The sequence below is a fragment of the Salvelinus sp. IW2-2015 genome, unplaced genomic scaffold, assembly GCF_002910315.2.
Source record: "Salvelinus sp. IW2-2015 unplaced genomic scaffold, ASM291031v2 Un_scaffold16477, whole genome shotgun sequence".
NCBI lineage: Eukaryota > Metazoa > Chordata > Actinopteri > Salmoniformes > Salmonidae > Salvelinus > Salvelinus sp. IW2-2015.
This window is the reverse complement of record NW_019957605.1, coordinates 283,805-311,694: the sequence shown is the minus strand read 5'-3', so window position 1 is coordinate 311,694 and position 27,890 is coordinate 283,805. Positions and strand designations below refer to the sequence as shown.

General features: G+C 42.6%; 1 protein-coding gene across 3 annotated transcripts in view; it reads right to left on the bottom strand.

Annotated features, from left to right (window-relative positions):
• The window catches only part of LOC112080766 (serine/threonine-protein kinase WNK2-like), a 95,507-nt gene extending 68,726 nt beyond the window's left edge, over window positions 1–26,781 (bottom strand). For 2 of the 3 annotated variants that reach the window (XM_024146673.2, XM_024146672.2), the window contains exons 1-2: window positions 26,412–26,781; window positions 24,790–25,586 (exon numbers count right to left, since the gene is read on the bottom strand). In XM_024146673.2, coding sequence (XP_024002441.1) covers window positions 24,790–25,425 — 636 coding nt within the window. In that variant the 5' untranslated portion in view covers window positions 25,426–25,586; window positions 26,412–26,781. The remainder of the gene's footprint in view (window positions 1–24,789; window positions 25,587–26,411) is intronic. The other variant, XM_070442703.1, reaches the window with a different exon arrangement.
• Window positions 26,782–27,890: the final 1,109 nt, after the last annotated feature.

The window sequence follows — 27,890 nt, the reverse complement described above, 5'->3', positions numbered from 1 at the left end:
CTTGCAGTGCTTTTGACAGACAATGAGGGGGCGAGAGTGACAGAGTGGAAAAATACTGGTAACACACAAAGCTGAGGACAGCGGGGTCATTTGGCCTAGAGGAGAGCAGCTATGCTTCAATTAGTGCTTGGACTTGGTCAGAGAGGGCAAATCATGTCGCCATTCCCCAGGCAGTCAGTCTCTCTACAGTACAGGACAGGCCAGGGGCTTACTCTCTTCTCCATCCTCTATGGGAGGATTAGTCAGTGGACAAGAGGGCAGCAGGCCTCAGAGACCCAAATTAGCTGGCTCCACTCCCACCCTCTACACTGCTCTTCTGCTGAGCAGCAGCTGGGTACCAGATCAAAATCAGCCTGCCTGGTAAGCAGTCTCTTTTTGAAGTATTCCATTGGTCATAGGTGCTACTTCTCATTCCTGGCGCACTGGACAAGCCGTGGGCATCTATTTAGAAAGGAATGGCGTAATGCATCCTATAGGCTACACCTCAATGAGTTAACTAGTGATGGAGGGAGACCTTGATGACTGAACAATTGATTGACAGAGGCCGATGACCGTGCCCGTGGGGTTCTGTTGTTTTCCCATGATTCTCAGCGGCCAGCTCYGGTTCCTTTAATAAGAGCTCCAGGCTCCACGCTGGAGCAACACAACACCAGCAACACAAYGCCCACCATGCCACTGCCAACCCACTGGGCAGCGGGGGGAACAGGAGCCAGAGAGCTGGATGTGTACAGCCGTATATCACAGCATTTCTCACCAACCGAACAGCTGGTGGTACTAAAAGTTAACCAAACACACAGATAATAAACACAAGATAAACACTGTTAACAGGGAATAACTGGGGTACTATGAAACCCGTATGAGGCCTTAGAGAAAGCCATCTGTTCGGGACKCACTCAGTCTCAGGTAGGAGGATGCTCAGCCTACAAAGTGAATAAGAACAATCTGAAACCAGTCCAACCAGTGAGAACCAGACAGTGGGACAGGYCACACAGAGAGCTCTTGAACCCCGCTTCCGGGTCAGTTATCTTTGAGACCTTGCTGGAGTCAAAATTGCCATAAGGTTCTTGAAAGGATTTCACTGTGGTGTCACGGTCTGTCAAGACCTTTCAGATCCCGAAGCCTTTATGACAGAAATTTAGTCTGGAGTCAGGAGGGTTGGGGGACACTGTCCTGGTCTGAGGCTGTCAGAGCGCTACTAGGGCTTTGGGGACTTGTCCTGAGCTGAACCACAGACTAACTCCCCGTTCCCTCCCTCTCTCTGGTTTTATCACCCACTGCAGTGAAGTGGCACAGAGCCAGAGAGACAGGCTTGACTCACCAACACTACCTGGCCCAGACTAAAACACACAATTAATTAACAGCCCACCTCTGTTGCCCCCCATCCTGCTATTATTAATTTTCAGCTGAATATTTTAGTGGGGTTTACTAGGGATGTGCATCTTTCCCTTTCAAGATTATTCGATAGGTATCTATATACACATGGGCTCCGATAAGATACAGGAACCATACGTTTTAGTTTGAAACGATTGGGTGAGATTCGGTTTGTTTAGAGAACGAATCGATGTGATACGAGRCAGTGCACTAACATTTGTTGCATTAAACACATTCCTTTTCCATTCTAAATTCAAATCTGCTGCTGATGGAACTTATGAGCTGGGCTTCTCTGAGCTGGATCTATCTGAGCTGACGTGTGTGGGGTGGTACCGGAAATCCCCCAATGCCACCAGAACCCCACGAAGACAAAGGCTATTTTAGGTTTAGGGTTACAATTAGGGTTKGAAAAAAGSGTTAGGGAAAATAGGACTATAAATGGAAATACATTTTAGGTCCCCACAAAGATAGTAAAACATATGCTGTGTGTGTGAGAATGATGTACACTACCGTTCAAAAGTTTGGGGTCACTTAGAAATGTCCTTGTTTTTTGAAAGAAATACAATTTTTTTGTCCATTAAAATAACATCAAATTGATCAGAAATACAGTGTAGACATTGTTAATGCTGTAAATGACTATTGTAGCTGGAAACGGCAGATTTTTTTATGGAATATCTACATAGGCGTATAGAGGCCCATTATCAGCAACCATCACTCCTGTGTTCCAATGGCAAGTTGTGTTAGCTAATCCAAGCTTATCATTTTAAAGGACTAATTGTCCGTGAGAAAAACCTTTTGCAATTAGGTTAGCACAGCTGAAAATTGTTGTCCTGATTAAAGAAGCAATAAAAAAACTGTCCTTTAGACTAGTTGAGTATCTGGAGCATCAGATATGCAAATCAAGAACAAGCCACTTAACTCGCGTTGGTCAGTGCGCAAAGCTGGGCACAGTTTGACTCGGCTACTGATACTGCCTGGGGTTGTTCGGCATGCAAAACGACTSTCAACACAGTTACACGCAGTTCGACACTGAAGGAGAGGACGCATCAGTTGTCACAAAAGATAAGGTATTTTCAGAAGGTAGAAAAGAACGTAATAAAAGCAACAACAGAAAATGTCAACTGACGATTCGTACATTTTAATTGATTTTCTGACCGATGCATGCTACATTTGGATTGATTTGGGGGGGGGGGGGTCTACGGACCGATGCACTTGTATCTTAAACATATGAAGAATCGGGAACCGATGCGTATCGGAGAATCGTTACATCCCTAGTGATTATTACCCTGCGTCTTTGAGTCACCCAGTACAACTGGGAGGTAGTTGGAGAAAGAATGCAATATTGACTACAGTAATCCAGTTAGGGATAGGGCCCCTAGGCTGTTGCCCCTGCTACAGTAGCAAACAAAGCCTCTGGACCACCTGACCTTCCTAGAAACCCCTAGAACAGAAAATWATCTGCTCATGGGCGGACTAATGTATGTCAATATAAATAAAAGATTAGTCATATATTGTACAGTGCCTTTAAAACCATCCATTCACTAGGCTACATGGTATTACATAAAGGACTTTGAGCAGCAGAAGCCATGAGCAAAGCAACCCTTGCCACAATACCAGGCCTGACAGTGGGATACTTTGACACCGCACAATGGTGAGTGTGTGGAGGACGCATTACATAAATTGGGCCCGTGCTCCCAAAAATGCCTCAAATTGTCACTGAGTGGATCAACAGTCATACTGTACTGTAACACTACTGTTGGGTCTAGGCCTATTTGAATATTATTGTGGCCCAGAGTCCCCTACTATAGGTTTGACAGAGTTTTCTATGGGCTTGTGATTAGAGGTCGACCYATTATGATTGTTCAACGCCGATACCGATTATTGGAGGACCAAAAAAAGCCGARACCGATTAAAAATCAGCAGATTTTTATTTATTTATTTGTAATAATGACAATTACAACAATAATGAATGAACACTTATTTTAACTTAATATAATACATCAAAATCAATTTAGCCTCAGATATATTATGAAACATGTTCAATTTGGTTTAAATAATGCAAAAACAAAGTGTTGGAGAAGAAAGTAWAAGTGCAATATGTGCCATGTAAGAAAGCTAACGTTTAAGTTCCTTGCTCAGAACCTGAGAACATATGAAAGCTGGTGGTTCCTTTTAACATGAGTCTTCAATATTCCCAGGTGAGAAGTTTTAGATTGTAGTTAAATGAATTATATATACCATTTATATTTCATATACCTTTGACTATTGGATGTTCTTATAGGCACTTTAGTATTGCCAGTGTAACAGTATAGCTTCCGTCCCTCTCCTCACCCCTACCTGGGCTCGAACCAGGAACACGTCGACAACAGCCACCCTCGAAGCATCGTTACCCATCGCTACACAAAAGCCACGGCCCTTGCAGAGCAAGGGGAACAACTACTTCAAGGTCTCAGAGCGAGTGACGTCACGGATTGAAATGCTATTAGCGCACACCCCGCTAATTAGTTAGCCATTTCACATCGGTTACACCAGCCTAACCTCGGGAGTTGACAGCTCAATGCTTGAAGCACAGCGAAGAGCTGCTGGCAAACGCACAAAAGTGCTGTTTGAATGAATGCTTACGAGCCTGCTGCTGCCTACCACCGCTCAGTCAGACTGCTCTATCAAATATCAAAATCATAGACTTAATTATAACACACAGAAATATGAGCCTTTGGTCKTTAATATGGTAAAATCCGTYAACTATAATTTCGAAAACAAAACGTTTATTCTTTCAGTGAAATACGGAACCGTTCCGTATTTTATCTAACGGGTGGCATCCCTAAGTCTAAATATTGCTGTTACATTGCACAACCTTCAATGGTATGTCATAAATATGTAACATTTTCGCAAATTAATTACGGTCTTCGTTAGGAATAAATGGTCTTCACACAGTTCGCAATGAGCCAGACGGCCCAAACTGCTGCATATACCCTGACTGCTTACACGGAACGCAAGAGAAGTGACACAATTTCCCTAGTTAAAAGAAATTCATGTTAGCAGGCAATATTAACTAAATATGCAGGTTTAAAAATATATACTTGTGTATTGATTTTAAAGAAAAGGCATTGATGTTTAGGTACACATTGGTGCAACGACCATGCTTTTTTCGCGAATGCGCATGTTAAATCATCACCCATTTGGCGAAGTAGGCTGTGATTCGATGAGAAATTAACAGGCAACGCATCGATTATATGCAACGCAGGACAAGCTAGATAAACTTGTAATATCAACCATGTGTAGTTAACTAGTGATTATGTTAAGATTGTTTTTTTATAAGCTAAGTTTAATGCTAGCTAGCAACTTACCTTGGCTTCTTGCTGCACTCGTGTAACAGGTAGTCAGCCTGTCACGCAGGCTCCTCGTGGAGTGCAATGTAATCGGTCAGAATCGGTGTCCAAAAATGCTGATTACCGATTTAAAACAAAATTGGCCATTCCGATTAAATCGGTCGACCTCTACTTGTGATAGGGCAGTCAGGTGGTATACAGGTAGGCCTATATGATGTGGAGGGTTGATGAATGATCCGTGAGGTGAGTGATGAGGGGTTTGCGATGGAGAAGATTAGTGTATGGCTGTAGTGTGTGGGTCTATGCTGGAAGGGGGGGGGTTAGTGTGTGTGGGTCTGCGATGAGGGTTGAGTGGTGTGTCTCTAGAGTCCCCTAACAACATCATGCCATGGGCCTGCAGGGGGGGGGAAGAGAGAGAGAGAGCGAGCGAGTGATTGGAGTGGCGGAGGGGACTGCTGCAGGATGTGGGTGTGTCTCCTGTGTTCTCCGTCTCTGGTTGTGTCCATGACACTTGTGTTCAGTCAGTGCACATGTGCCTGATCATTGATCTGTAGAAGCTGACTGACTGCAGCAAAACAGAGACAGCCAGCTACCGCCTGACAGTCGCTAGGAGACACCCCTGGCCCATACATACCCTTTAGGCTTTCCCTTTACCTTCTATAACGGTATTGCAATGTTTGGTTTGTTAAATGTGACACGCGACTCCAGCGCGTGCAATGTCAGTTTTGATAGAGGACTCTGAGTCCTCTTTCTCCCTCTCCTCCTGCAGCATGCCGCTTTCCACACCAAGTCCTGCCCAGTCACTCAAGGAGAGAGTAGTTGCCCGACCACAGTCACGAGCACTTTCTTGCTGTTCACTCTGCGTGGTCAGATAGATGCAACAAAATGTTAGCGACAACGATGCCGCTTTCCACAAGTGTTCTATAATTACACTATTAGTTGGTGCGTCTCACTAACCACGTTTCCCATCCTGTTATGACAGCTGTGAATGAAACAGGAAGTGTCGGTACAATTTTATAAAAAAATGGCGAGACATTTGTTCTTTGTGTCGAAAATGAATTATTTGAGATTAATTACGGGCTAATATTGATATAACAACAATCATATATCGGAGTAAACTTGGAGTAACGTAATGACATGGTGTGTGGGCCTCCCACTATGACTCAGGTAACCATTCAGTATTTAAGCTGCYGATGAWATAAGTTATCATGAACGTCAAAGGGTTGTGAAAGTGCATGGAGATCTTGATGCTCCTTTCCAATAAATATCGAGGGTCTTATTCTGGCGATTGATGCTTTTACAAATAAAAATATTCTCACTTTTATCCATAATAATATCATCATGTAAACTAGCCTACACAATATCCACAAGCTGTTGGCTAGAGCACACGTGCCTAGACCAGAGTAAGTACATTTGATATMTAACGTAACAGTGGTGACAAAACTAAAGTCAGTAGAATTGAAAATGCGATGGAAACATTGAACTTTAGATTATTATTCGGTACATGAAAACTTAAAAATCAAAAGTGTACATTGTCTGTGCATACATCACGCAATAATTGGTATCTTGTCCATTTGGTGGAAACGCACCACTGGTGAGAAAATGTGCATATTTTCTTGATGCAGATTTTGGAATAGTCACATGAAACTCTGTCGCCAATTGGATAGAAACCTAGCTAGTGTCTGCTAGTTTGTCTTTTCTTGGCAAGGTGTGGCTAAAATAATGTGTTAGCCGCTATTGCTAATCGCTAGTTAGTACATTTAGCAAGCTAGCTAGCCAGCTAAAAGTCAGAGCAAACGTAGCTAGTGAATACAGCCTGTTCATATCGACCAGCCCTATCCCAGCCCTTACCCTCCCTTGTCCTGCCTTAATGATGTCATCTTCATTAAAGCCATTTCAAAAGGAAACTGGCAGTTTGAGAGGAGAAAGTTCAAGATTGCATCCTGTTTAACTGTGGTCTGCCTGGTCATGTGGCTCTATACAAGAAAATMACATGCTACATGCACTAGACTAGAGCATCCAAATAAAAGTACAGGGCCTAGGCTAGATCAAAAAATACTTTATTTTAGCAGGAGAAATATTTACAATTGATACATATCACAGTCAACATTTCATCTGTTATTTTCCAAGGGAAAGGTTTGGAAAAAACAAAGCGTTCAGAAAGTATTCACACCCCTGGACTTTTTCCKCATTTTGTTATGTTACAACCTGAATTTAAAATGGATACAATTTAGATTGTGATCTACACACAAAAGCCCATGTCAATGTGGAACTGTTTTTAGAAAAGTTTACAAATTAATTAAATGCTAAATGTATTCAACCCTTTTGTTGTTATGGCAAGCCTAAATAAAGTTCAGGAGTAAACCTGTGCTTAATAAGTCACATAATAAGTTGCATGGACTCAATGTGTGCAATAGTATTTAAAAGATTTTAAATGACTACCAAACCTGTGTATCCCACACATACTGTACAGATAATTGTAAGGTCCCTCAGTRGAGCTGTACATTTGTGGACAACTACGTAGGTGTCTAGTTAGACTAAACTCTCCTTCCAGACTCACATTAAGCATCTCCAATCCAAAATTAAATCTAGAATCGGCTTCCTATTTRGCAACAAAGCCTCCTTCACTCATGCTGCCAAACATACCCTCGTAAAACTGACTATCCTACCGATCCTTGACTTCGGCGATGTCATTTACAAAATAGCCTCCAACACTCTACTCAGCAAACTGGATGTAGTCTATCACAGTGCCATCCGTTTTTTCTCCAAAGCCCCATATACTACCCACCACTGCGACATGTATGCTCTCGTTGGCTGGCCCTCGCTACATATTCATTGCAAAACCCACTGGCTCCAGGTCATCTATAAGTCTTTGCTAGGTAAAGCACCGTCTTCTCAGCTCACTATAGCAACACCCACCCGTAGCACACGCTCCAGCAGGAATATTTCACTGGTCATCCCCAAAGACAACACCACTTTTGGCCGCCTCTCCTGACAATGACTGGAATGAATTGCAAAAAAATCACTGAAGCTGGAGTCTTATATCTCCCTCTAACTTTAAGCATCAGCTGTCAGAGCAGCTTACCGATCACTGTACACAGCCAATCTGTAAATAGCCCACCCAACTACCTCCTCCCCATATTGTTATTTTTCTTTGCACCCCAGTATCTCTACTTGTACATCATCATCTGTACATCATCATCTGCACATCTATCACTCCAGTGTTAATGCTAACTTGTAATTATTTCGCCACTAAGGCCTATTTATTGCCTTACCTCCCTAATCTTACTACATTTGTACACACAGTACATAGATCTTTCTATTGTGTTATTGACTGTACGTTTGTTTATCCCATGTGTAACTGTTGTTTTTGTCGCACTGCTTTGCTTTATCTTGGCCAGGTCGCAGTTGTAAATGAGAACTTGTTCTCAACTGGCTTACCTGGTTAAATAAAAGGTGAAATAAAGAAAAAAMAAAAACATTTCATGCAAAGACTCAACCACAAAGACCAGGGAGGTTTTCCAATGGTTTGCAAAGGGCACCTATTGGTAGATGGGTAAAAWTMTWAAAGTAGACATTCAATATCCCTTTGAGTATGCTGCAGTTATTAATTACACMTTGGATGACGTAACAATACACCCAGTCTCTACAAAGATACAGGGACCCTTCCTAACTCAGATGCTGGAGAGGWAGGAAACTACTCATGGAGTTCACCATAAGGCCAATGGTGAATTTAAAACAGTTAGAGTTTAATGGCTGTAAGGATGGCTCAACTAAATTGGAGTTACTCCACAATCCTAGCCTAATTGACAGAGTGAAAAGGAGGAAGGCTGTGCAGAATAGAAATATTCCAAAACATGCATCCTGTTTGCAATAAGGCACTAAAGTAATACTGCAAAGAATGTGCCAAAGCAATTAACGTTTTGTCCTGAACACAAAGTGTTATGTATTGGCATTGCCCTGAACAACTTTATATTTTCAAGCATGGTGGTGGCTGCATTATGGTATGGGTATGCTAGTTAGTCATTGGTAAGGACTATTGAGTTATTTAGGACAGAAGAGCTAAGCACAGTTGGTTCAGTCTGCTTTCCAACAGACAGTGGGTTGATTACCAAGACCACATTGAATGTTCCTGCTTGGCCTAGTTACAGTTGACTTAAAAATCAGCTTGAAAATCTATGGCAAGACCTGAAAATGGCTGTCTAGCAATGACCAACAGCCAACTTGACAGAGCTTGAAGAATTTTAAAAAGAATAAAAATGGGCACATATTGTACAATCCAGGTGTGCAAAGCACTTAGAAAGAAAGACTCAGCTGTAACRGTTGCCAAAGGTAATTAAGTATTCAACCCTTTGGGTCAATACATGTTATCTAGTCAAGATATTAGTATTTCATTTCCCATGAATGTTATTAAGAAGAAAAGTAMAATTTTTCCTTCTATTGACAGAGTTTTCTATGTAGATCGTTGACAAATTCCTTTTTTTAAAGACTAAAATGTGGAAAAAGTCAAGTGGTGTGAATATTTTCTGAAGGRACTGTACACACAGCAGCAGCCTCCATAGAATTAATTTCATAATAAATATAGAGCTCTTTACTGGGACACAATATAGCTTGGGCTCCCCCTTCATCGAATAATACACAATCCAACTGTGGGTGGATAAGAAAAACTGGACAGTTCAGACCAAAATTAGAACGCTCCAGTCCGCTAATGGCTTCTCAGTGTTTACTAAAGATGAAAACAGAGAAATGTTTTCACCATTTGCATCCTGTACAAGTAGGTCAGAATTGGCTGATCTTGTGTTYGCATTAGCACCGGAACTGTGTTTTGACAAGCTAGACTGGCTTTAGACTCATATTTCTGAGCTGCATTGTTCAAATGACACATACAAAATCACATATACCTTAGCCAGGGGAGGGAGAGAAGACGACAGGCGCTCAGGTGCACCTGGTTCTCTGATATGCAAATATATCCCTTCTGTGAAAAAAAATAAAGTGTATTGCAGGATCTCTGTCAGAGAGTCACTCAGGGTAAACTTAACCCATTTACATCAGTTCTTTGATACGTTTAGCCCACATTACAAACCTCGGTCAATGACTAGGCCTACCATTTCTTTGCACCTGCTAAGCTACATCACAGTGTGAGATTCACCATCTCAAACCTGCAGGCCCATGACAAGTAATAACTCAATTTCATTGACTAGTCAAGACCTGGACTACAGTTAACACACTACCTGTGGGCTGGGAATTGCTAGGGACCTTACAATACGATATTATCCTGATACTTAGGTGCCGATACGATATGTATTGCGATTCTATATGCATTGAGATTCTATAAATGTGATTCTATTGCAATTTGTTGTTCCAAATAGATTGCTCACAATGTCTGCTGCAGAAGGACAAGAGCCAAAACAAGTTTTGATKAGTCATGGAAATAAAAGAGCTGAAAACAAAATTGGCTCCCTATTTAAAAAAGAAGAWGGAGAACAAGCTATGAAAGAAACATTTTGACGATTTGGTGCAGTTAGCGCCAACTAGCACAAAAATAATATTGCAATATTCTTTTTGTCTATGTATTGTTTTGACTATACCGTTATGCAACTGTCGATTCTGCTCCCTCCGCCCAGTAAACAGAGCCTTCAGAAAGTATTGAGACTCCTTGACTTTTGAGGTTGAAGGAATTGTCCGTAGAGCTCCGAGACAGGATTGTGTCGAGGCACAGATCTGGGGAAGGGTACCKKAAAAATGTCTGCAGCATTGAAGGTCCGCAAGAACACAGTGGCCTCCAGCATTCTTAAATGGAATAAGTTTGGAACCACCAAGACTCTTCCTAGACCTGGCCTCACAGCCAAACTGAGCAATCGGGAGAGAAGGGCCTTCATCAGGGAGGTGACCAAGAACCCGATGGTCACGCTGACAGKGCTTCCTCACAGAGTTCCTATGTGGAGATGGGAGAACCTTCCAGAAGGACAACCATCTCTTCAGCACTCCACCAAATCAGGCCTTTCTGGTAGTGGCCACACGGAAGCCACTCCTCAGTAAAAGGCACATAACAGCCCACTTAGAGTTTGCCAAAAGGCACCTAAAGACACGCAGACCATGAGAAACAAGATTCTCTGGGTCTGATGAAATCAATATTGAATGCTTTGGCCTAAATGCCCAGCGTCACATCTGGAGGAAACCTGGCACCATCCCTATGGTGAAGCATGGTGGTGGCATAATCATGCTGTGGCAATGTTTTTTAGCYGCAGAGACTGGGAGACTAGTCAGGATCAAGGGAAAGATGAACAGGGAGATCCTTGATGAAAACCTGCTCCAGAGCTCTCAGACTGGGGCGAAGGTTCACCTTCCAACTGGACAACAACCCTAACCACACAGCCAAGACAGACAAGTGGCTTCAGGACAAATCTCTGAATGTCCTTGAGTGGCCCAGCCAGAGCCCGGACTTAAACCTGATCAAACATCTCTGGAGAGACCTGAAAATAGCTGTGCAGCAACCATTCTTCTACAGAGAAGAATGGGAGAAACTCCCCAAATACAGGTGTGCCAAGCTTGTAGCATCATACCCAAGAAGACTTGAGGCTGTAATCGCTGCCAAAAGGTGCTTCATCAAAAGTACTGAGTAAAGACTCTGAATAGTTATGTAAATGTAATATCTGTTTTTTATTTTAAATAAATTAACAAAAAAATCAAAATCTGTTTTTGCTTTGTCATTATGGGGTATTGTGTAGATTGATGAGAGAAAAAAAACGAATTTAATACATTTTAGAATAAGGCTATAACGTAACAAAATGTGGAAAWAGTCAAGGGGTCTGACTACTTTCCGAAGGCACTGTATATGTGCTTTAGCCAAATAGAGGCTAGCTGTAACAGGCTTGGCCCACTTCACCGTGGCTCTGTTACACAGAGGACCTCTAACATGCTGGAGGACACTGATGAGGCCCTGTTAAGAGTCCATGTGTACCTCTCTCACTGCCCAATAGACTGTGACCAATGACCCACTTGGACATCACCAACTTTGTTTTTATATTTCCACCTCAGTGGATCAAGAGGGGTCTAGAGCCTGTACTGTAGGGCTAGAGCCTCTACTGTAGGTTGCTTTCATCACATGCAGTGCGCACACACAAAGTTAAACAAATATACATACAATTATTTGCATTACCTTTAACAATTTCCCCCAATCCAAATCAGGGAAGTACAAAGTAGAACTGGTTAGAGCGGTGTGCAGTTACTGTACATATCTCAGCCCACGCTCAGAGAGAGTGAGAGAGATATAGAAGAGATAGCGCTTCATTCCTCTGCCATGGTGTCATCACATTCAGAAGCACAACAGCTGATTTTATCTGCAGAGCAGCGTGCACCCTGCCAAATACCAGCACACACACACACCCCACTCTCTGTATGTGTGCAAGACCTGATTATACACAATCTTAAAACAGAAAGGCGTGTGAGTCAGAACCAGAGAATTTTCAATAGTTCACMCACGTTCAACACTCCAAGACCTACAGTAGACCTGGTTGATTCGTAGCTCAGTGGGCGCAGTAGGATTGGGCGGTATCCAGAGTATACGGTATTACCGACAGTGCACACATGCGGCYCCATTCCTTTCAACAACAAAAAATATATGTGCAAAGCTGTCATCAAGGCAAAGGGTGGCTACTTTAAAGAATCTCAAATTATATATATAAACCCCGGAATGAGTAGGTGTCCCCAAACGTTTGACTTGTACGATAGAGATAGACTATCTCAAATCAAATTGTATTTGTCAAATGCGCCAAATACAACAGGTGTAGTAGACCTTACAGTGAAATGCTTACTTACAAGCCCTTTACCAACAATGCAGTTAAGAAAATACATAAAAAAGCAAGAGGGAAGAATAACAAATAATTAATGAGCAGCAGTAAATAACAATAACTGGGCTATATACAGGGGGTACCGGTACAGAATCAATGTGCGGGGGCACCGGTGTCAAGGTAATATGTACATGTAGGTAGAGTTACTCTTCAGGATCGGTGGGTTCCCTGCGGGACGTTGAGCTAACGTAGGCTAATGCATTTAGTATGAGGTTGTAAGTAACAAGAAAATTTCCCAGGACATAGACACATCTGATATTGGCAGACAGCTTAAATTCTTGTTAATCTAACTGCACTGGTCAAATTACAGTAGCTATTACAGTGAAAGAATAACATGCTATTGTTTGAGTAGAGGGCACAGTTTTGAACACGAAAATGTGCCCAATTAGGCACATTAGGAAAGTCTTGATAACACTTTTTTTTTTTTTTTTTTTTTACATGAATGCAATTGTTCATTGGATCAGTCTAAAACTTTACACACACACACACTGCTGCCATTAGTGGACAAAATCTAAATTACAGCTGGGCTAGAATAATACATGATGGCCTTTCTCTTGCATTTCAAAGATTACACAAAAAATAAAGGAACAGTTGGTTTTTTCCTTTGTATCATCTTTTACCAGATCTATTGTGTTACATTCTCCTACATTCCTTTCACATTTCCACAAACTTAAAATTGTTTCCTCTCAAATGGTACCAAGAACATGCATTTCCTTGCTTCAGGGCCTGAGTTACAGGCAGTTTGATTTGGGTATGTCATTTTAGGCGAATTTTTTTTTTTAAAAAGGGTCCGATCCTGCAGAGGTTTTAAAGTAACTATGCATAGATAATAACAGAAAACAGCAGCAGCGAAGAATGGGGGGGGGGACTTAAGCTCTCAACTTGCTCCACTACAGCCCTGTCGATGAGAATGGTGGTGTGCTCGGTCCTCCATTTCCTGTAGTCCACTATCATCTCCTTTGTCTTGATCACGTTGAGGGAGAGGTTGTTGTCCTTGCACCACACGGTCAGGTCTCTGACCTCCTCCCTATATGTTGTCTAATCGTTMTCATGATCAGGCCTACCACTGTTGTGTCATAGGCAAACTTAATGATGGTGTTGGAGTCGTGCCTGGCCGTGCAGTCATGAGTGAACAGGGAGAACAGGAGGCGACTGAGCACGCACCCCTGAGGGGCCCCCGTGTTGAGGATCATCGTGGCGGATGTGTTGTTACCTACACTTACCACCTGGGCACGGCCTGTCAGGAAGTCCAGGATTCAGTTGCAGAGGGAGCTGTTTAGTCCCAGGGTCCTTAGCTTAGTGATACGTTTTGAGGGCACTATGGTGTTGAACGCTGAGCTGTAGTTCTCACGTACGTAGGTGTTCCTTTTGTCCATGTGTGAAAGGGTAGTGTGGAGTGCAATAGAGATTGCATCATCTGCGGATCTGTTGGTGCAGTATGCAAATTGGAGTGGGTCTAGGGTTTCTGGGATAATGGTGTTGATGGTGTTGATGTGAGCCATGACCAGACTTTCAAAGCGTTTCATGGCTACAGACGTGAGTGCTACGGGTTGGTAGTCATTTAGGCAGGTTACCTTAGTGTTCTTGGGCACAGGGACTARGGTGGTCTGCTTGAAACATGTTGGTATTACAGACTCAGACAGGGAGAGSATGAAAATGTCAGTMAAGACACTTGCCAGTTGGTCAGCGCATGCTCGGAGTACACGTCCTGGTAATCTGTCTGGCCCTGCGGCCTTGTGAATGTTGACCTGTTTAAAAAGGTCTTACTCACATCGGTCGCTGAGAGCGTGATCACACAGTTGTCCGGAACAGCTGATGCTCTCATGCATGTTTCAGTGTTACTTGCCTCGAAGCGAGCATGAAAGTTGTTTAGCTTGTCTGGTAGGCTCGTGTCCTTCTGCAGCTCTTGGTTGTGCTTCCCTTTGTAGTCTGAAATAGTTTGCAAGCCCTGCCACWTCCGACAAGCGTCGGAGCCGGTGTAGTACAATTAAATATATACAGTAATCCCTCGTTTATCGCGGGGGTTACGTTCCGAAAATGACCCGCGATAAGTGAAATCCGCGAAATAGAAAACTTTTTTTTTTTTTACAATTAGCAACTATTACATGTATACAAATACAGTGACTCACGTGTAGGCCGTTTCACTGCTCTTCAGACTGGGCCGCTGCATCCTGACTGCGCTCTGCAGTGTTCTCTTCTTCTGAAGCCCGCGGTGCAGGTGCTGTCTCTTATACACATCTAGATGTGTATAAGAGACAGGAATTATAGTTTGCAAGCCCTGCCACTTCCGACAAGCGTCGGAGCCGGTGTAGTACAATTAAATATATATAAAATCGCTGTTCCGTTGCCTGCCCCGCCTCCATTTAAAGGGGTATCAACCAGATTCCTTTTCCAATGGCTTCCTCAGGCTGTGACCAGGCTTTAGACATAGTTTCAAGCTTTTATTTTTAAAAAATTGCGAGATTTTTCAAAACGCGTCAGGTGTCCTCTGATTAGTTCCTGCGCGCGACAGATGTAGCTCGACATTTTCTTTCTCTGTAGTATTGAATAGGTTACCGTCCGGTTGAAATATTATCGATTATGTATGTTAAAAACAACCTGAGGATTGATTATAAAAAACCTTTGACATGTTTCTATGAACATTACGGATACTTTTTGGAATTTTCGTCTGCCCTCGTCTGCCCTTCAGGACCGGAACGAGCCTGTGGTTTTCTGAACATAACGCGCAAACCAAATGGCGGTTTTTGGTTATTAAACTAATCTTTATCGAACAAAAATAACATTTGTGTAACTGGGAGTCTCGTGAGTACAAACATCCGAAGATTATCAAAGGTAAGCGATTAATTTGATTGCTTTCTGACTTTTGTGACCAAGCTAATTTAAGGCTAGCTGTTCTTAGTGTTTTGTCTAGTGATTGATAAACTCACAAACGCCTGAATTGCTTTCGCTGTAACGCATATTTTCAAAATCTGACAGGATAGGTGGATTAACAACAAGCTAAGCTGTGTTTTGGTATATTTCACTTGTGATTTCATGATTATAAATATTTTTWGTATTATTTTTGAATTWGYCGCTCTGCAGTTTAGCGGTTGTTGTTGATAAATGATCCCGGTAACGGGATCCGTGCGTCAAGAAGTTAAACAACATTGGAGGTGGCTTATGGTAGAGGAACATTCAATTATGGTAACAMKTCTGGTGGACATTCCTGCAGTCAGCATGCCAACTGCATGCTCRCTCAACTTGAGACATCTGTGGCATTGTGTTGTGTAACAAAACTGCACATTTCAGAGTGGCCTTTTATTGTCCCCAGCACAATGTAGTGATCATGCTGTTTAAATCGGCATCTTGATAATCCATCCATCTGACAGGTGTGGCATATCTTTGTCAAGGAGAAATGTTCACTAACAGGGWTGTAAACAAATTTGTGCAGAATTTTAGAGAAATAACCTTTTTGTGAATATGGCACATTTCTAGGATATTTTATTTCAGTTCATGAAACCAACACTTTACATGGTGCTTTTATATTTTTTGCAGAGACTGAGTGCAAGCAAGAGAAAGATAAGCTTGAGAATTGAGAAGGYAAAAAACGAGATAGTCCGGGAGAGAAAGGCCACGGGACCAGATTAAACTTCCAGGCAGAAGGGCCACGTAACCAACAGAGGGAGGGAAACAGTGGAAAATCACAGACACATCCCCCTCTGTCGTTCTCCGCTAAACAAGAAAAGCTCCAGCAACGTTCACATAGCACCACAGTCCACTGAACACCACAGGGCTGGCACCACCCATTTATCCGGCTGAAGGCAAAACGTGCACGTTCTGATTTCGGTTGGGTGTGAATGAGGCATTGGGGTGGTTGGAGYGGCAGTCTGCAATTCCTTCAGAGGCTTGGATGGGACCTTCAGACAGTGAGCTGTAAATCACAGCCTTTATAGGCCACCAGGGCATTTTCCATCCCTAGTACCCAGCAGACAGCATTGCTACACAATGTACACACCCACTGTACATGCTGCTGAATCTCACACAGATGTACTGCAATACAGTCATTAGCCAAGTGGATCTATGTTCAAATCTCACATGTAATTAGTGATGGAAGTTACCGTTTCACTAACGGTTTTGAAACGAACAGCTGACTGACGTCAGCTCAAACGGGGCGTTTGAGCATTCATGCAGTTGAATCTGTTTCTGCGATAACATGGACTTAACYACGTGATGAAACTTTGTTGCTCCAAGTCTTTGGTTGCTTAGGAAACACCCCCCACAATGCATTACATTTACATTTAAGTCATTTAGCAGACGCTCTTATCCAGAGCAACTTACAAATTGGAAAGTTCATACATATTCATCCTGGTCCCCCCGTGGGGAATGAACCCACAACCCTGGCGTTGCAAGCGCCATGCTCTACCAACTGAGCCACACGGGACTCTAATGCAGCAGCAGCACACACAGAAACACAATGAATAGAACAGGCTTGGAACCTCTAACCCTGGCAATTTGACTGGTAACCTCATAGGTATACTCGCAATAGTCCGYGTCGCGGTATTCACGTAATAAGGAATTCCCCTTAACCACTCCAACAAAATGAGAACCAACATTCTATCCAATTGACCCCTATTGTAAAAGAGGCAACTTCGTTGTTGATTTAAAATTATAATTTTTTACAGAAATAACAAAACATGCCAAAAAAGCTGTGTTGGTCATTGTACATGTAACCAGGTCAAAAAATCTGACCTACGATTCACAAAGTTCCAGCATAGGGAAATAGAGCCTGCGAGAAGAACCCTGTTGCTTCAGAATATTCAGCGTGGGAAATGCTGAATAGTCTGTCAATTAAGGCAGCCCCKCGCACCACTCAGATTCAGAGAGGTTGGGATGAATACGGAAGACACATTTCAGTTGYATGCATTCAGTTGTACAACTGACTAGGTATCCCCCTTTCCCTTAGGCCATCACTGACTTGAAATGGGGACACCTGCTCTATTTATTCTATTTCTATGGCAGCACATGCAGTCAGGAGCCGAGGAGAAACACACACACACACACACACACACGTGTCAATGTAGAAAATATTAAAAAATAAAGAAAAACCCTTGAATGAGAAGGTGTGTCCAAAACACGAGATGTACTCACGTTCAAAAGTTTGGGGTCACTTAGAAATGTCCTTGTTTTTGAAAGAAAAGCTAAAAATTTTGTCAATTAAAATAACATCAAATTGATCAGAAATACAGTGAGGACATTGTTACTGTAGTAAATGACTATTGTAGCTGAAAATGGCAGATATTTAATGGTATATCTACACAGGCATACAGAGGCCCATTATCAGCAACCATCACTCCTGTGTTCCAATGGCACGTTGTGTTTGCTAATCCAAGTTTATAATTTTAARCTCACTAGGGTATGTGGGATGCTAGCATATAGTTCCTTAACCTCTCTGGTACGCTAACGTCCCACCTCGTCAACAGCCAGTGAAACTACAGGGCGCCAAATTCAAAACAACAGAAATCCCATAATTAAAATTCCTCAAACATACAAGTATTTTACACKATTTTAAAGATACACTTGTTGTAAATCCAGCCACAGTGTCCGATTTCAYAYAGGCTTTACGATGAAATCACACCAAACGATTATGTTAGGTCAGAGCCAAGTCACAGAAAACCACAGCCATTTTCCAGCCAAAGAGAGGAGTCACAAAAAGCAGAAAGAGATAAAATTAATCACTAACCTATGATGATCTTCATCAGATGACACTCATAGGACTTCATGTATGTTTTGTTCGAWAAAGTCCATKATTTATGTCCAAATACSTTCTTTTTGTTTGCGCGTTTAGCCCAGTAATCAAATTCATGAGGCGCGAACAGTAGGTGCAGACGAAAAGTCAAAAAGTTCAGTTACAGTCCGTAGAAACATGTCAAACGATGTATAGAATCAATCTTTAGGATGTTTTTAACATAAATCCTCAATGTTCCAACCGGAGAATTCCTTTGTCTTTAGAATTGCAATGGAATGCAGGCTCTCTCTCACGTGAACGCGCGTGGTCAGCTCATGGTGCCCCCTACCCTAGTAAAGTTAATAATTTATTCGTTGGAAGCTGCTCCTTCTCCATGGCTATCACTGCCACTGTTTTCACCTACATTACACATTTTTCGTGGTTAATAGTGGCTACTCCATCACGAGGTGCTAAGTGGTTTTTAGTGGGCGTATCTCTCCAGGTGCATATTGTCACTTCTCCGCACATTCCTGCTGCGTCAGAGGTGAAATGGACTGCTGTACCCAATTATTCTATATCGACATTATAGAAAATGTATCTAAATGTTTTTATATCGTTATTGAGGGAAGTAATTACCTCGATAATTATTGATATGTCGCCAAGCCCTACTATAAAAAACGGAGATCGGGGTCATTGGCTGGCCAATTTCCCTTCATCCAAAATTCCATGACCGTCACAGCCCTAGATGTAATTAAGTTACACACACCCAAATGAAGTCCTATTCATGGGTTGCACGTTTCGTCACAATAATGTTATGAACGTTCGTTTGGAATGATGCCCTACTGAGCATTCTACTCAAWGCATCGTCAATGAGCGCTGATGAAGATCGCATCAAAAGTGCATTATGGTTTCTTGGAAATAATATGACATTCAAAAGGAAGCAAATAATTAGTAGGAAAACCTTGTCATAATTTTGATGTTGCCAGATTGACTTTAGATGCAGTATAACGTTAGCTAGCTAGCTAAGATTGAGGGGAGGCCACTGTATTTTAACTAGCTAACGTTAGCATTGCTAGCTATTTTTGACAAACTTTGCTAGCTAATGACAACATTGCCATCTGTCTAAAGTAAATTTGACCACATGATAATGCTGGAAGAGGTTTCCTACTAAATATTTTACTACTTTAGCAATGTCATCGTATTTCCAGGCACTATGGTGTAATTTAGACTAAATYGTAGTTAGCCTCTGTCCAGAATTACTGGGTTTATCACCACTATGGCTTTGCCGGCAGAGGGCAGATTGAGAAGGTTCATAACAATGGCATGACGCGACCGAGTGACYGAGGTGCAAACTATGGATAGGATGCATGACAAATCTCATAGCTAATCATATGAATTCCAGACATGTCCATGACGGCAGAATCATAATAACGATGCACATAGTCAGTGTTAGCCAGAGGAACAACAACGTCCAAAGTGCGGTGACAAGCACGAACAGACAGGCTGCTATTTTGTCAAATTGACAGTTGAATATAAGGAGCCAGTCCACTCTACTACCTCAACAGTTAACAAAACCACAGGGAGTTACACCTGACCACTTACTTGTAGACCACTATCGGGTTGGTCAATAACAGTAAACATTTTACCATTTCTAATCAATTACTAAAAGCACCAACATGTGACTCAATCGATGGGGCTAGAGAAGAACCAGGCAGCAACAATCAGCACTTTGGTGAAAACCATTGATCAAGGTAGCATTTGTTAACCATGCCAATTGTGAGGAACAATCTGTTTTACATTTTAGTCATTTAGCAGACGCGCATATCCAGAGCGACTTACAGTAGTGAGTGCATACATTCACACTTTCTTTTTTTTATACTGTTAAAATCTACAGTCCAATAGGCCTTCATAGAGAGCAATGGGGGGCGAAAATGGTCATCGGAAAATGACCTGTTGAATGGTGATTGGTTGTTATTGAAGCAAACAACTGTCCACTAGAGGGAGTGTTTGCACATGTCTATATGGGGGAAGTAGGCAATAGAATGAATGATTCAATTCCACATCCTCATCCTGTGTCCAATTATGGGTCATACTCTGCTTGCTGGAGGAGAGATTGGATTTCCTCTATTCCAATATCACGTACATGACATCCTCATCACTGTGAAAAGATGAATCCGTCTCTCAGCTCCAAGCATGTCATTATGACATCAGTTGAACATGCTCTCTCTGAATAGGAGAGAGACATACACCTCCACTCCTGAGACTCACTGCCAGGATAACTTTCATGATTAATAAAATGTTGTGGTCACAGATAGGTGCAGTGAAATGTGTTTTATAGGGTCAGCCTGCAATTGTAGTATAYCAACCCAAGAGCAAATMAGGGTTAAGTGCCTTGCTCAAGGGCACAGACAGATGTTTAACCTTGTGGGCTCAGGTATTCCAYCCAGTGACCTTTCGGTTACTGGCCCAACGCTCTAACCGCTAGGCTACCTACCACTCATGAGGTAAGCAAGCAACATGTCATCCTCTCGCGCTCTCACACACACACACACACACACAGTGACCTAACAGGCAGCCACAGCACCCTCAGCTGACAGAGTGTTATCGAGGCCACAGGGCCATCACATCGCTACCAGCATGCATCAGCTGCTTCCTGTCAGCAGCCCTCCTGTTGCACAGTGGGGGCGTTTACTTCTCACAACCCACTGTCTTACTGCTGGGTCAAAACAGACACCCTACCCTAAACTATACTGTTTGACTGCTATAGCCTAATATTGCGAAAAGGTCAGGGAATTAACATTTGTTAATGTTGTATGACATCGTCATCACATAATATATGCCTATGTGCTTGATTACCTATGTATTGTCATATGGGTTTGTTTGTTTGTTTGTGTCTGCACTAATGACACTAGGTCCATGAGGAGCCCAGTCATGCTTACTGGCTGTCGTTCATTTAAGCCTAAGCTTCCAGGGAGAGAGAGGGAATGATAATCCTGCGCTGCAGACTTTGGAGGTTGGAAATAATTACTTAATACCCCATGCGTGGTCCAAAATTGTGATTTTCCAGTGGCTGTTAACACTTACAACAGGTAGGTTCTTACGGAAACAAAAACGGGACTAAGAGTTTGGTAACTCAAAATTGCTGACCTACAGTGCATTACAGCCWTATTCTAAAATGGATTAAATAAATTGGTTATCCTCAATCTACACACAATACCCCATAATGACAAAACGAAAACAGGTTTAGACATTTTTGCAAATGTATTAWAAATAAAACAGAAATTGCTTATTTACATAAGTATTCAGACCCTTTGATATGAGACATGAAATTGAGCTTAAGTGTATCCTYTTTCCATTGATCATCCTTGATGCTTCTACAACTTGATTGGAGTCCACCTGTGGTAAATTCAATTGATTGGACATGATTTGGAAAGGCACACACACCTGTCTATATAAAGACACCTGTCTTTATGTAAGTGCACGTCAGAGCAAAAACCAAGCCATGAGGTCGAAGGAATTGTCCATCCGAGACAGATCCGAGACAGGATTGTGCCGAGGCACAGATCTGGGGAAGGGTACCAAAACATTTCTGCAGCATTGAAGGTCCCCAAGAACACAGTGACCTCCATCATTCTTAAATGGAAAAAGTTAGGCTCCACCAAGACTCTTCCTAGAGCTGGCCACCTGGCCAAATTGAGCAATTGAGGGAGAGGGTCCTTGGTCAGGGAGGTGACCAAGAARCTGATGGTCACTATGACAGAGTTCCTCTGTTAGGATGGGAGAACTTTCCAGGACAACCCTCTRTGCAGCACTCTACCAATCAGGCCTTTATGGTAGTGGCCAGACAGAAGCCACTCCTCAGTAAAAGGCACAACAGTCCACTTGGAGTTTGCCAAAAGGCCGCTAAAGGACTCTCAGACCATGAGAAACAAGATTCTCTGGTCTGATGAAACCAAGAATGAACTCTTTGGCCTGAGGAAACATGGCAGCATCCCTACGGCAAAGCATGGTGGTGGCAGCATCATGCTGTGGAAATATTTTTCAGCGGCAGGGACTGGGAGACCAGTCAGGATCGAGGGAAAGATGAACAGAGAAAAGTACAGAGAGATCCCTGATGAAAACCTGCTCCAGAGCTCTCAGGACCTCAGACTGGGGTGAAGGTTCACCTTCAAACAGGACAACGACCCTAAGCACACAGCCAAGACAACACACAAGTGGCTTCGGGACAAGTCTCTGAATGTCCTTGAGTGGCCCTGCCAGAGCCCGGACTTGAACATCTCTAGAGAGTAGAGGTRYACCGATTAATCGGAATGGCCGATTAATTAGGGCCGATTTCAAGTTTTCATAACAATCGGAAATCGGTATTTTTGGACACCTTTATGTCATCTTTATTTAACTAGGCAAGTCAGTTAAGAACACATTCTTATTTTCAATGACTGCCTAGGAACGGTGGGTTAACTGCCTCGTTCAAGMGCAGAACGACAGATTTTCACCTTGTCAGCTCGGGGGATCCAATCTTGCAACCTTACAGTTAACTAGTCCTTGTGCACTCCACAGGGAGACGGCTTACTGCATTCGCGTAACAGGCAAAGGTAAGTTGCTAGCTAGCATTAAACTTATCTTATAAAAAACAATCAATCAATCATAARCACTAGTTAACTACACATGGTTGATGATATTACTAGATATTATCTAGCGTGTCCTGCGTTGCATATAATCTGACTGAGCATACAAGCATACCAGTATCTAACTGAGCGGTGGTAGGCAGAAGCAGGCGCGTAAACATTCATTCAAACAGCACTTTCYTGCGTTTTGCCAGCAGCTCTTCGTTGTGCTTCAAGCATTGCGCTGTTTAGGACTTCAAGCCTATCAACTCCCGAGATGAGGCTGTTGTAACCGAAGTGAAATGGCTAGCTAGTTAGCGCGCGCTAATAGCGTTTCAAACGTCACTCACTCTGAGCCTCGGAGTGGTTGTTTCCCTTGCTCTGCATGGGTAACGCTGCTTCGAGGGTGGCTGTTGTCGTGTTCCTGGTTCGAGCCCAGGGAGGAGCGAGGAGAGGGACGGAAGCTATACTGTTACACTGGCAATACTAAAGCGCCTATAAGAACATCCAATAGTCAAAGGTTAATGAAATACAAATGGTACAGAGAGAAATAGTCCTATGTTAAAAGGAACCACCAGCTGTCATATGTTCTCATGTTCTGAGCAAGGAACTTAAACGTTAGCTTTCTTACATGGCACATATTGCACTTTTACTTTCTTCTCCAACACTTTGTTTTTGCATTATTTAAACCAAATTGAACATGTTTCATTATTTATTTGAGGCTAAATTGATTTTATTGACGTATTATATTAAGTTAAAATAAGTGTTCATTCAGTATTGTCATTATTACAAATAAATAAATAAAATCYGCCGATTAWTCGGTATCTGCTTTTTTGGTCCTCCAATAATCGGTATCGGCGTTGAAAAATCATAATAAACGGTCGACCTCTACTAGAGAGACCTGAAAATAGCTGTGCAGCGACACTCCCCATCCAACCTGACAGAGTTTGAGAGCATCTGCAGAGAAAAATGGGTGAAACTCCCAAAATACAGGTGTGCCAAGATTGTAGAGTCATACCCAGGAGAAGTCACAAGGCTGTAATCGCTGCCAAAGGTACATCAACAAAGATGTCATCAAGGCAAAGGGTGGCTACTGAAGAATCTCAAATATATTTTTTATTTGTTTAACACTTTTTTGGTTACTACATGATTCCATATGTGTTATTGCATAGTGTTGATGTTGTCACTATTATTCTACAATGTAGAAAATAGTAAAAAATTAAGAAAAACCCTGGAATGAGTAGGTGTGTCCAAACTTTCGACTGGTACTGTACGTAAATGTGATATTTCTTACTTTATGGGGGGATTAGGAAAAAGTCAAGGGTTTTGAATACTCTCCAAATGCAATGTATTATTAGTAGCGTGTCAATGCTATAGGCCTATAAACCATTTAAATGTGCATGGAAACCCATTTATAACTTAGTGGCTTCCCTATAGTAGTCTAGCTGATTGACAGCTCCCATTAGACATCACCATTATGCTGTCATGAAGTGTGAACACTTGCTGACTGCATAAGAGAGAGGACTTCCTGTGAGCGCCATCATGCATCAGCCCTCTAATGGAAATCATTAATTGAAACCGACCAGTCCAGTATGAAACCCATCAGAGAGATCCAGGAGGACCCACACACATACCAAGAGATAGCTGGGATTTGTAAAAGGTCAGATGACAAAGCCTTGAGGCATGTTGATACTTAATATTCCTAATTCCTATTAATATTTGATGATAGTAATTAATAATTCATAATAGGCCTTTAGGGAAAATATCAAMACTTAAGTCTTGATAGGAAAATGCATAATTGTTTCCCCATTTTACAGTTGTCTAAATTAAACTTTACATCACCATAAAAAAGATTGAGCAGGTCAAATAAGCCTTCTTATCTACAACAAACTGCTGGATACTTTCTGGTCAAAAAAGGTGCTGCATCTTACCTGAAGTTCACACCAGGCAACTTCCACCCAAGTGTCGGTATCCAGKCCTTTATAGACAGTCTTGAAGGACCCTCTCCCGAGCTCAATATCAAACTTGAGAAACCGTCCCCCAGGGGATGTGGAAACAGCTTTCATTTCGGCCTCTTCCTCGTTCTCATCGCTGGCAGTTCTGATAGCATTTTTACTGCCGTCGGTGGATGCAACGTTCAATGTATCCCCAGCTTTCTCCTTCTCATCAGCGCTGGCACTCTCTGTGGCGCTGTCTTTCTGCCCCCCTTGACTCTCGGTGCTGGAGCCCTCCTGTGGCCCCGACCAAGCCCCCCGTGTCCTGTCAACTATCGTGCGCAGGTTTATGTTGAGGATTTTACTGCTGTTGTCACATTCTGGCACCTCAAAGGCCTGTTCATCCGAGTCCGAGAACCACAAACTTCTCCTGATGAATCTTTGACGTACTATCAGCTGATAATTCGATGGAGGATACGAACTTGGGTCGCTCCCACCTCTCACGACTGTCGAAGTGCCCATATTATTGATGTTTCCGTCGCTGATGGTCTCATAAATATTTATGTTGAGATCACATTGTGAATTGGGAACAGATGGATATTTAAATCCATCGTGCTCGGTACCCGATTCCATGGCGATTTCACTTTTGAATCACTGACGTTTCTAGATGAATGCCATATGGTTGTTCCGGACACTAAGGCGGAGTGGGGACGGAAGACCTGCAGCACCCGCTCGGTTACGCAATTCTCCAGCATGGGGMTATCAAAGGAACGATGTCAGTCTGCACATCCAATCTAGACGAAAGCAAAGAGTTAAAATATTTTAAAAGGAGTGGATGAAAGCATTGACATGGCCTTGCATTTCGCAACACATATGGAATATAACGTTAACTAGCTAAACCAGCTTGGTCTCTGCTTCCTGTCATAAGCAACCAAAGTTGAGAAATGAAAAACAAATGGTTAACACAAAAAAAAAACTAGTTGAATAGGTGTAGCCAGTTTGCTAGCTATTTAGCTAATGCACGTAAACGTCAGCATTTAGCTATAGTACTGATTTAGCAGGTGCACATCAATTTAATGTCGAGATTCGCGTCAGCGAGGGAGTTAATGAAGTGACAACTTTATCCAGCTACCCGTAAAAAAAAGCTAATAACTAGCTCCCCCTCCAATAATTCAAAAATATTCGTGGTAGCTTGTCTGTAGCTGCTTATGTACATTTCGAGCAGGCGAAGAAGCTGGGGTTTTGTCTAGGATACAGCTTGTCAAAGTTGACTTGTAACGTTACATTCTCGTAGCAGGTTTAGGAGAATTTAGGCACAACGCAGTAGGTTAGGATAATTAGATTAAAGTTAGGCAAGGGTTATCTAAAATGAAAGAAAAATATATATTTGACAAAAGCGGTATCCCATCTAGAAATGACGAAGCTGGCTGACGCCTACTAGCCGACTGATGACGCTAGCTCCGTCCGACTGAAACAACGACGAGACAGCTAAATTTGTGTTTTTTTWATTTATCTATCGGTCTATACATATTTGCTTATTTTCGCTCCATGGGTCCAAGCTGTAGCTAATAAATCATAAACGAGAAAACTGTTGCCATTTCGGACCGAATATCACCAACCTTGCATCCCTCGCCTACGTCTTATATAGCCCTGTTGCCGCCAAATGACTAGCGGCTATGCAGGCTGTCTCATCCGATGTGGTGGGAGCTTCGCCTGCTGTGGCGCTTTCTGCAGGTTACCGGCGCGAGTGTCTCATACGGCTTTCAGAGGCGATGAATCTTCAACGTAGTGTTGTAATGCTGATTGAATGTCCAGGTGAATATTCTCAGCATTAAATTGACAACGTTAATAGCTCGCCCACGTTTCGCATCGCACAATATACGCAACTGCGAGGTCCCCTTTTTACACATTGATTCCACGCCCCTAGTAACGACTGGACCTCCTGCTACGTGACAACAGAGGAGGGGAGACGTGTTGACCCAGCCCATTTMCTTGAAATAATATAATCCRGAAAAGATACACGAAATAGGCATATAGGCTATGGCAGTTGATCAAAACCCTAAACTAGCCTACTTCTTTCCATTTATTGAGGTGTATGGCAGGGGGCTATACATTTGATTGAAGASAGCTAAATTAACTAAACTCAGCAAAAAAAGAAACGTCCCTTTTTCAGGACCCTGTCTTTCAAAGATAATTTGTAAAAATCCAAATAATTTAACAGATCTTCATTCTAAAGGGTTTAAACACTTTCCCATGCTTGTTCAATGAACCATAAACAATTAATGAACATGCACCGGTGGAACGGTCGTTAAGACACTAACAGTTTACAGACGGTAAGCAATTAAGGTCACAGTTATGAAAACTTAGGACACTAAAAAGGCCTTTCTACTGACTCTGAAAAACACCAAAAGAAAGATGCCCAGGGTCCCTGCTCATATGCGTGAACGTGCCTTAGGCGTGCTGCAAGGAGGCATGAGGACTGCAGATGTGGCCAGGATAATAAATTGCAATGTTCGTACTYTGAGACGCCTAAGACAGCGCTACAGGGAGACAGGACGGACAGCTGATTGTCATCGCAGTGGCAGACCAAGTGTAAACAACACCTTAATTTAGCTGATCGGTACATCCGACATCACACCTGATGGACGGATTCACGTTTATCATCTAAGGAATGAGCGTTCACCGAGGCCTGTACTCTGGAGCGGGATCGATTTGGAGGTGGAGGGTCCGTTATGGTCTGGGCGGTGTGTCACAGCATCATCGGCCTGAGCTTGTTGTCATTGCAGGCAATCTCAACGCTGTGCATTACAGGAAGACATCCTCCTCCCTCATGTGTACCCTTCCTGCAGGCTCATCCTGACATGACCTTTCAGCATGACAATGCCACCAGCCATACTGCTCATTCTATGCATGATTTCATGCAAGACTGGAATGTCAGTGTTCTGCCATGGCCAGCAAAGAGCCCGGATCTCAATCCAATTGAGCAATCTGGGACTGTTGGATCGGTTGGTGAGGGCTAGGTCCATTCCCCCCAGAAATGTCCAGGAACTTGCAAGTGCCTTGGTGGGAAGAGTGGGGTAACATCTCACAGCAAGAAC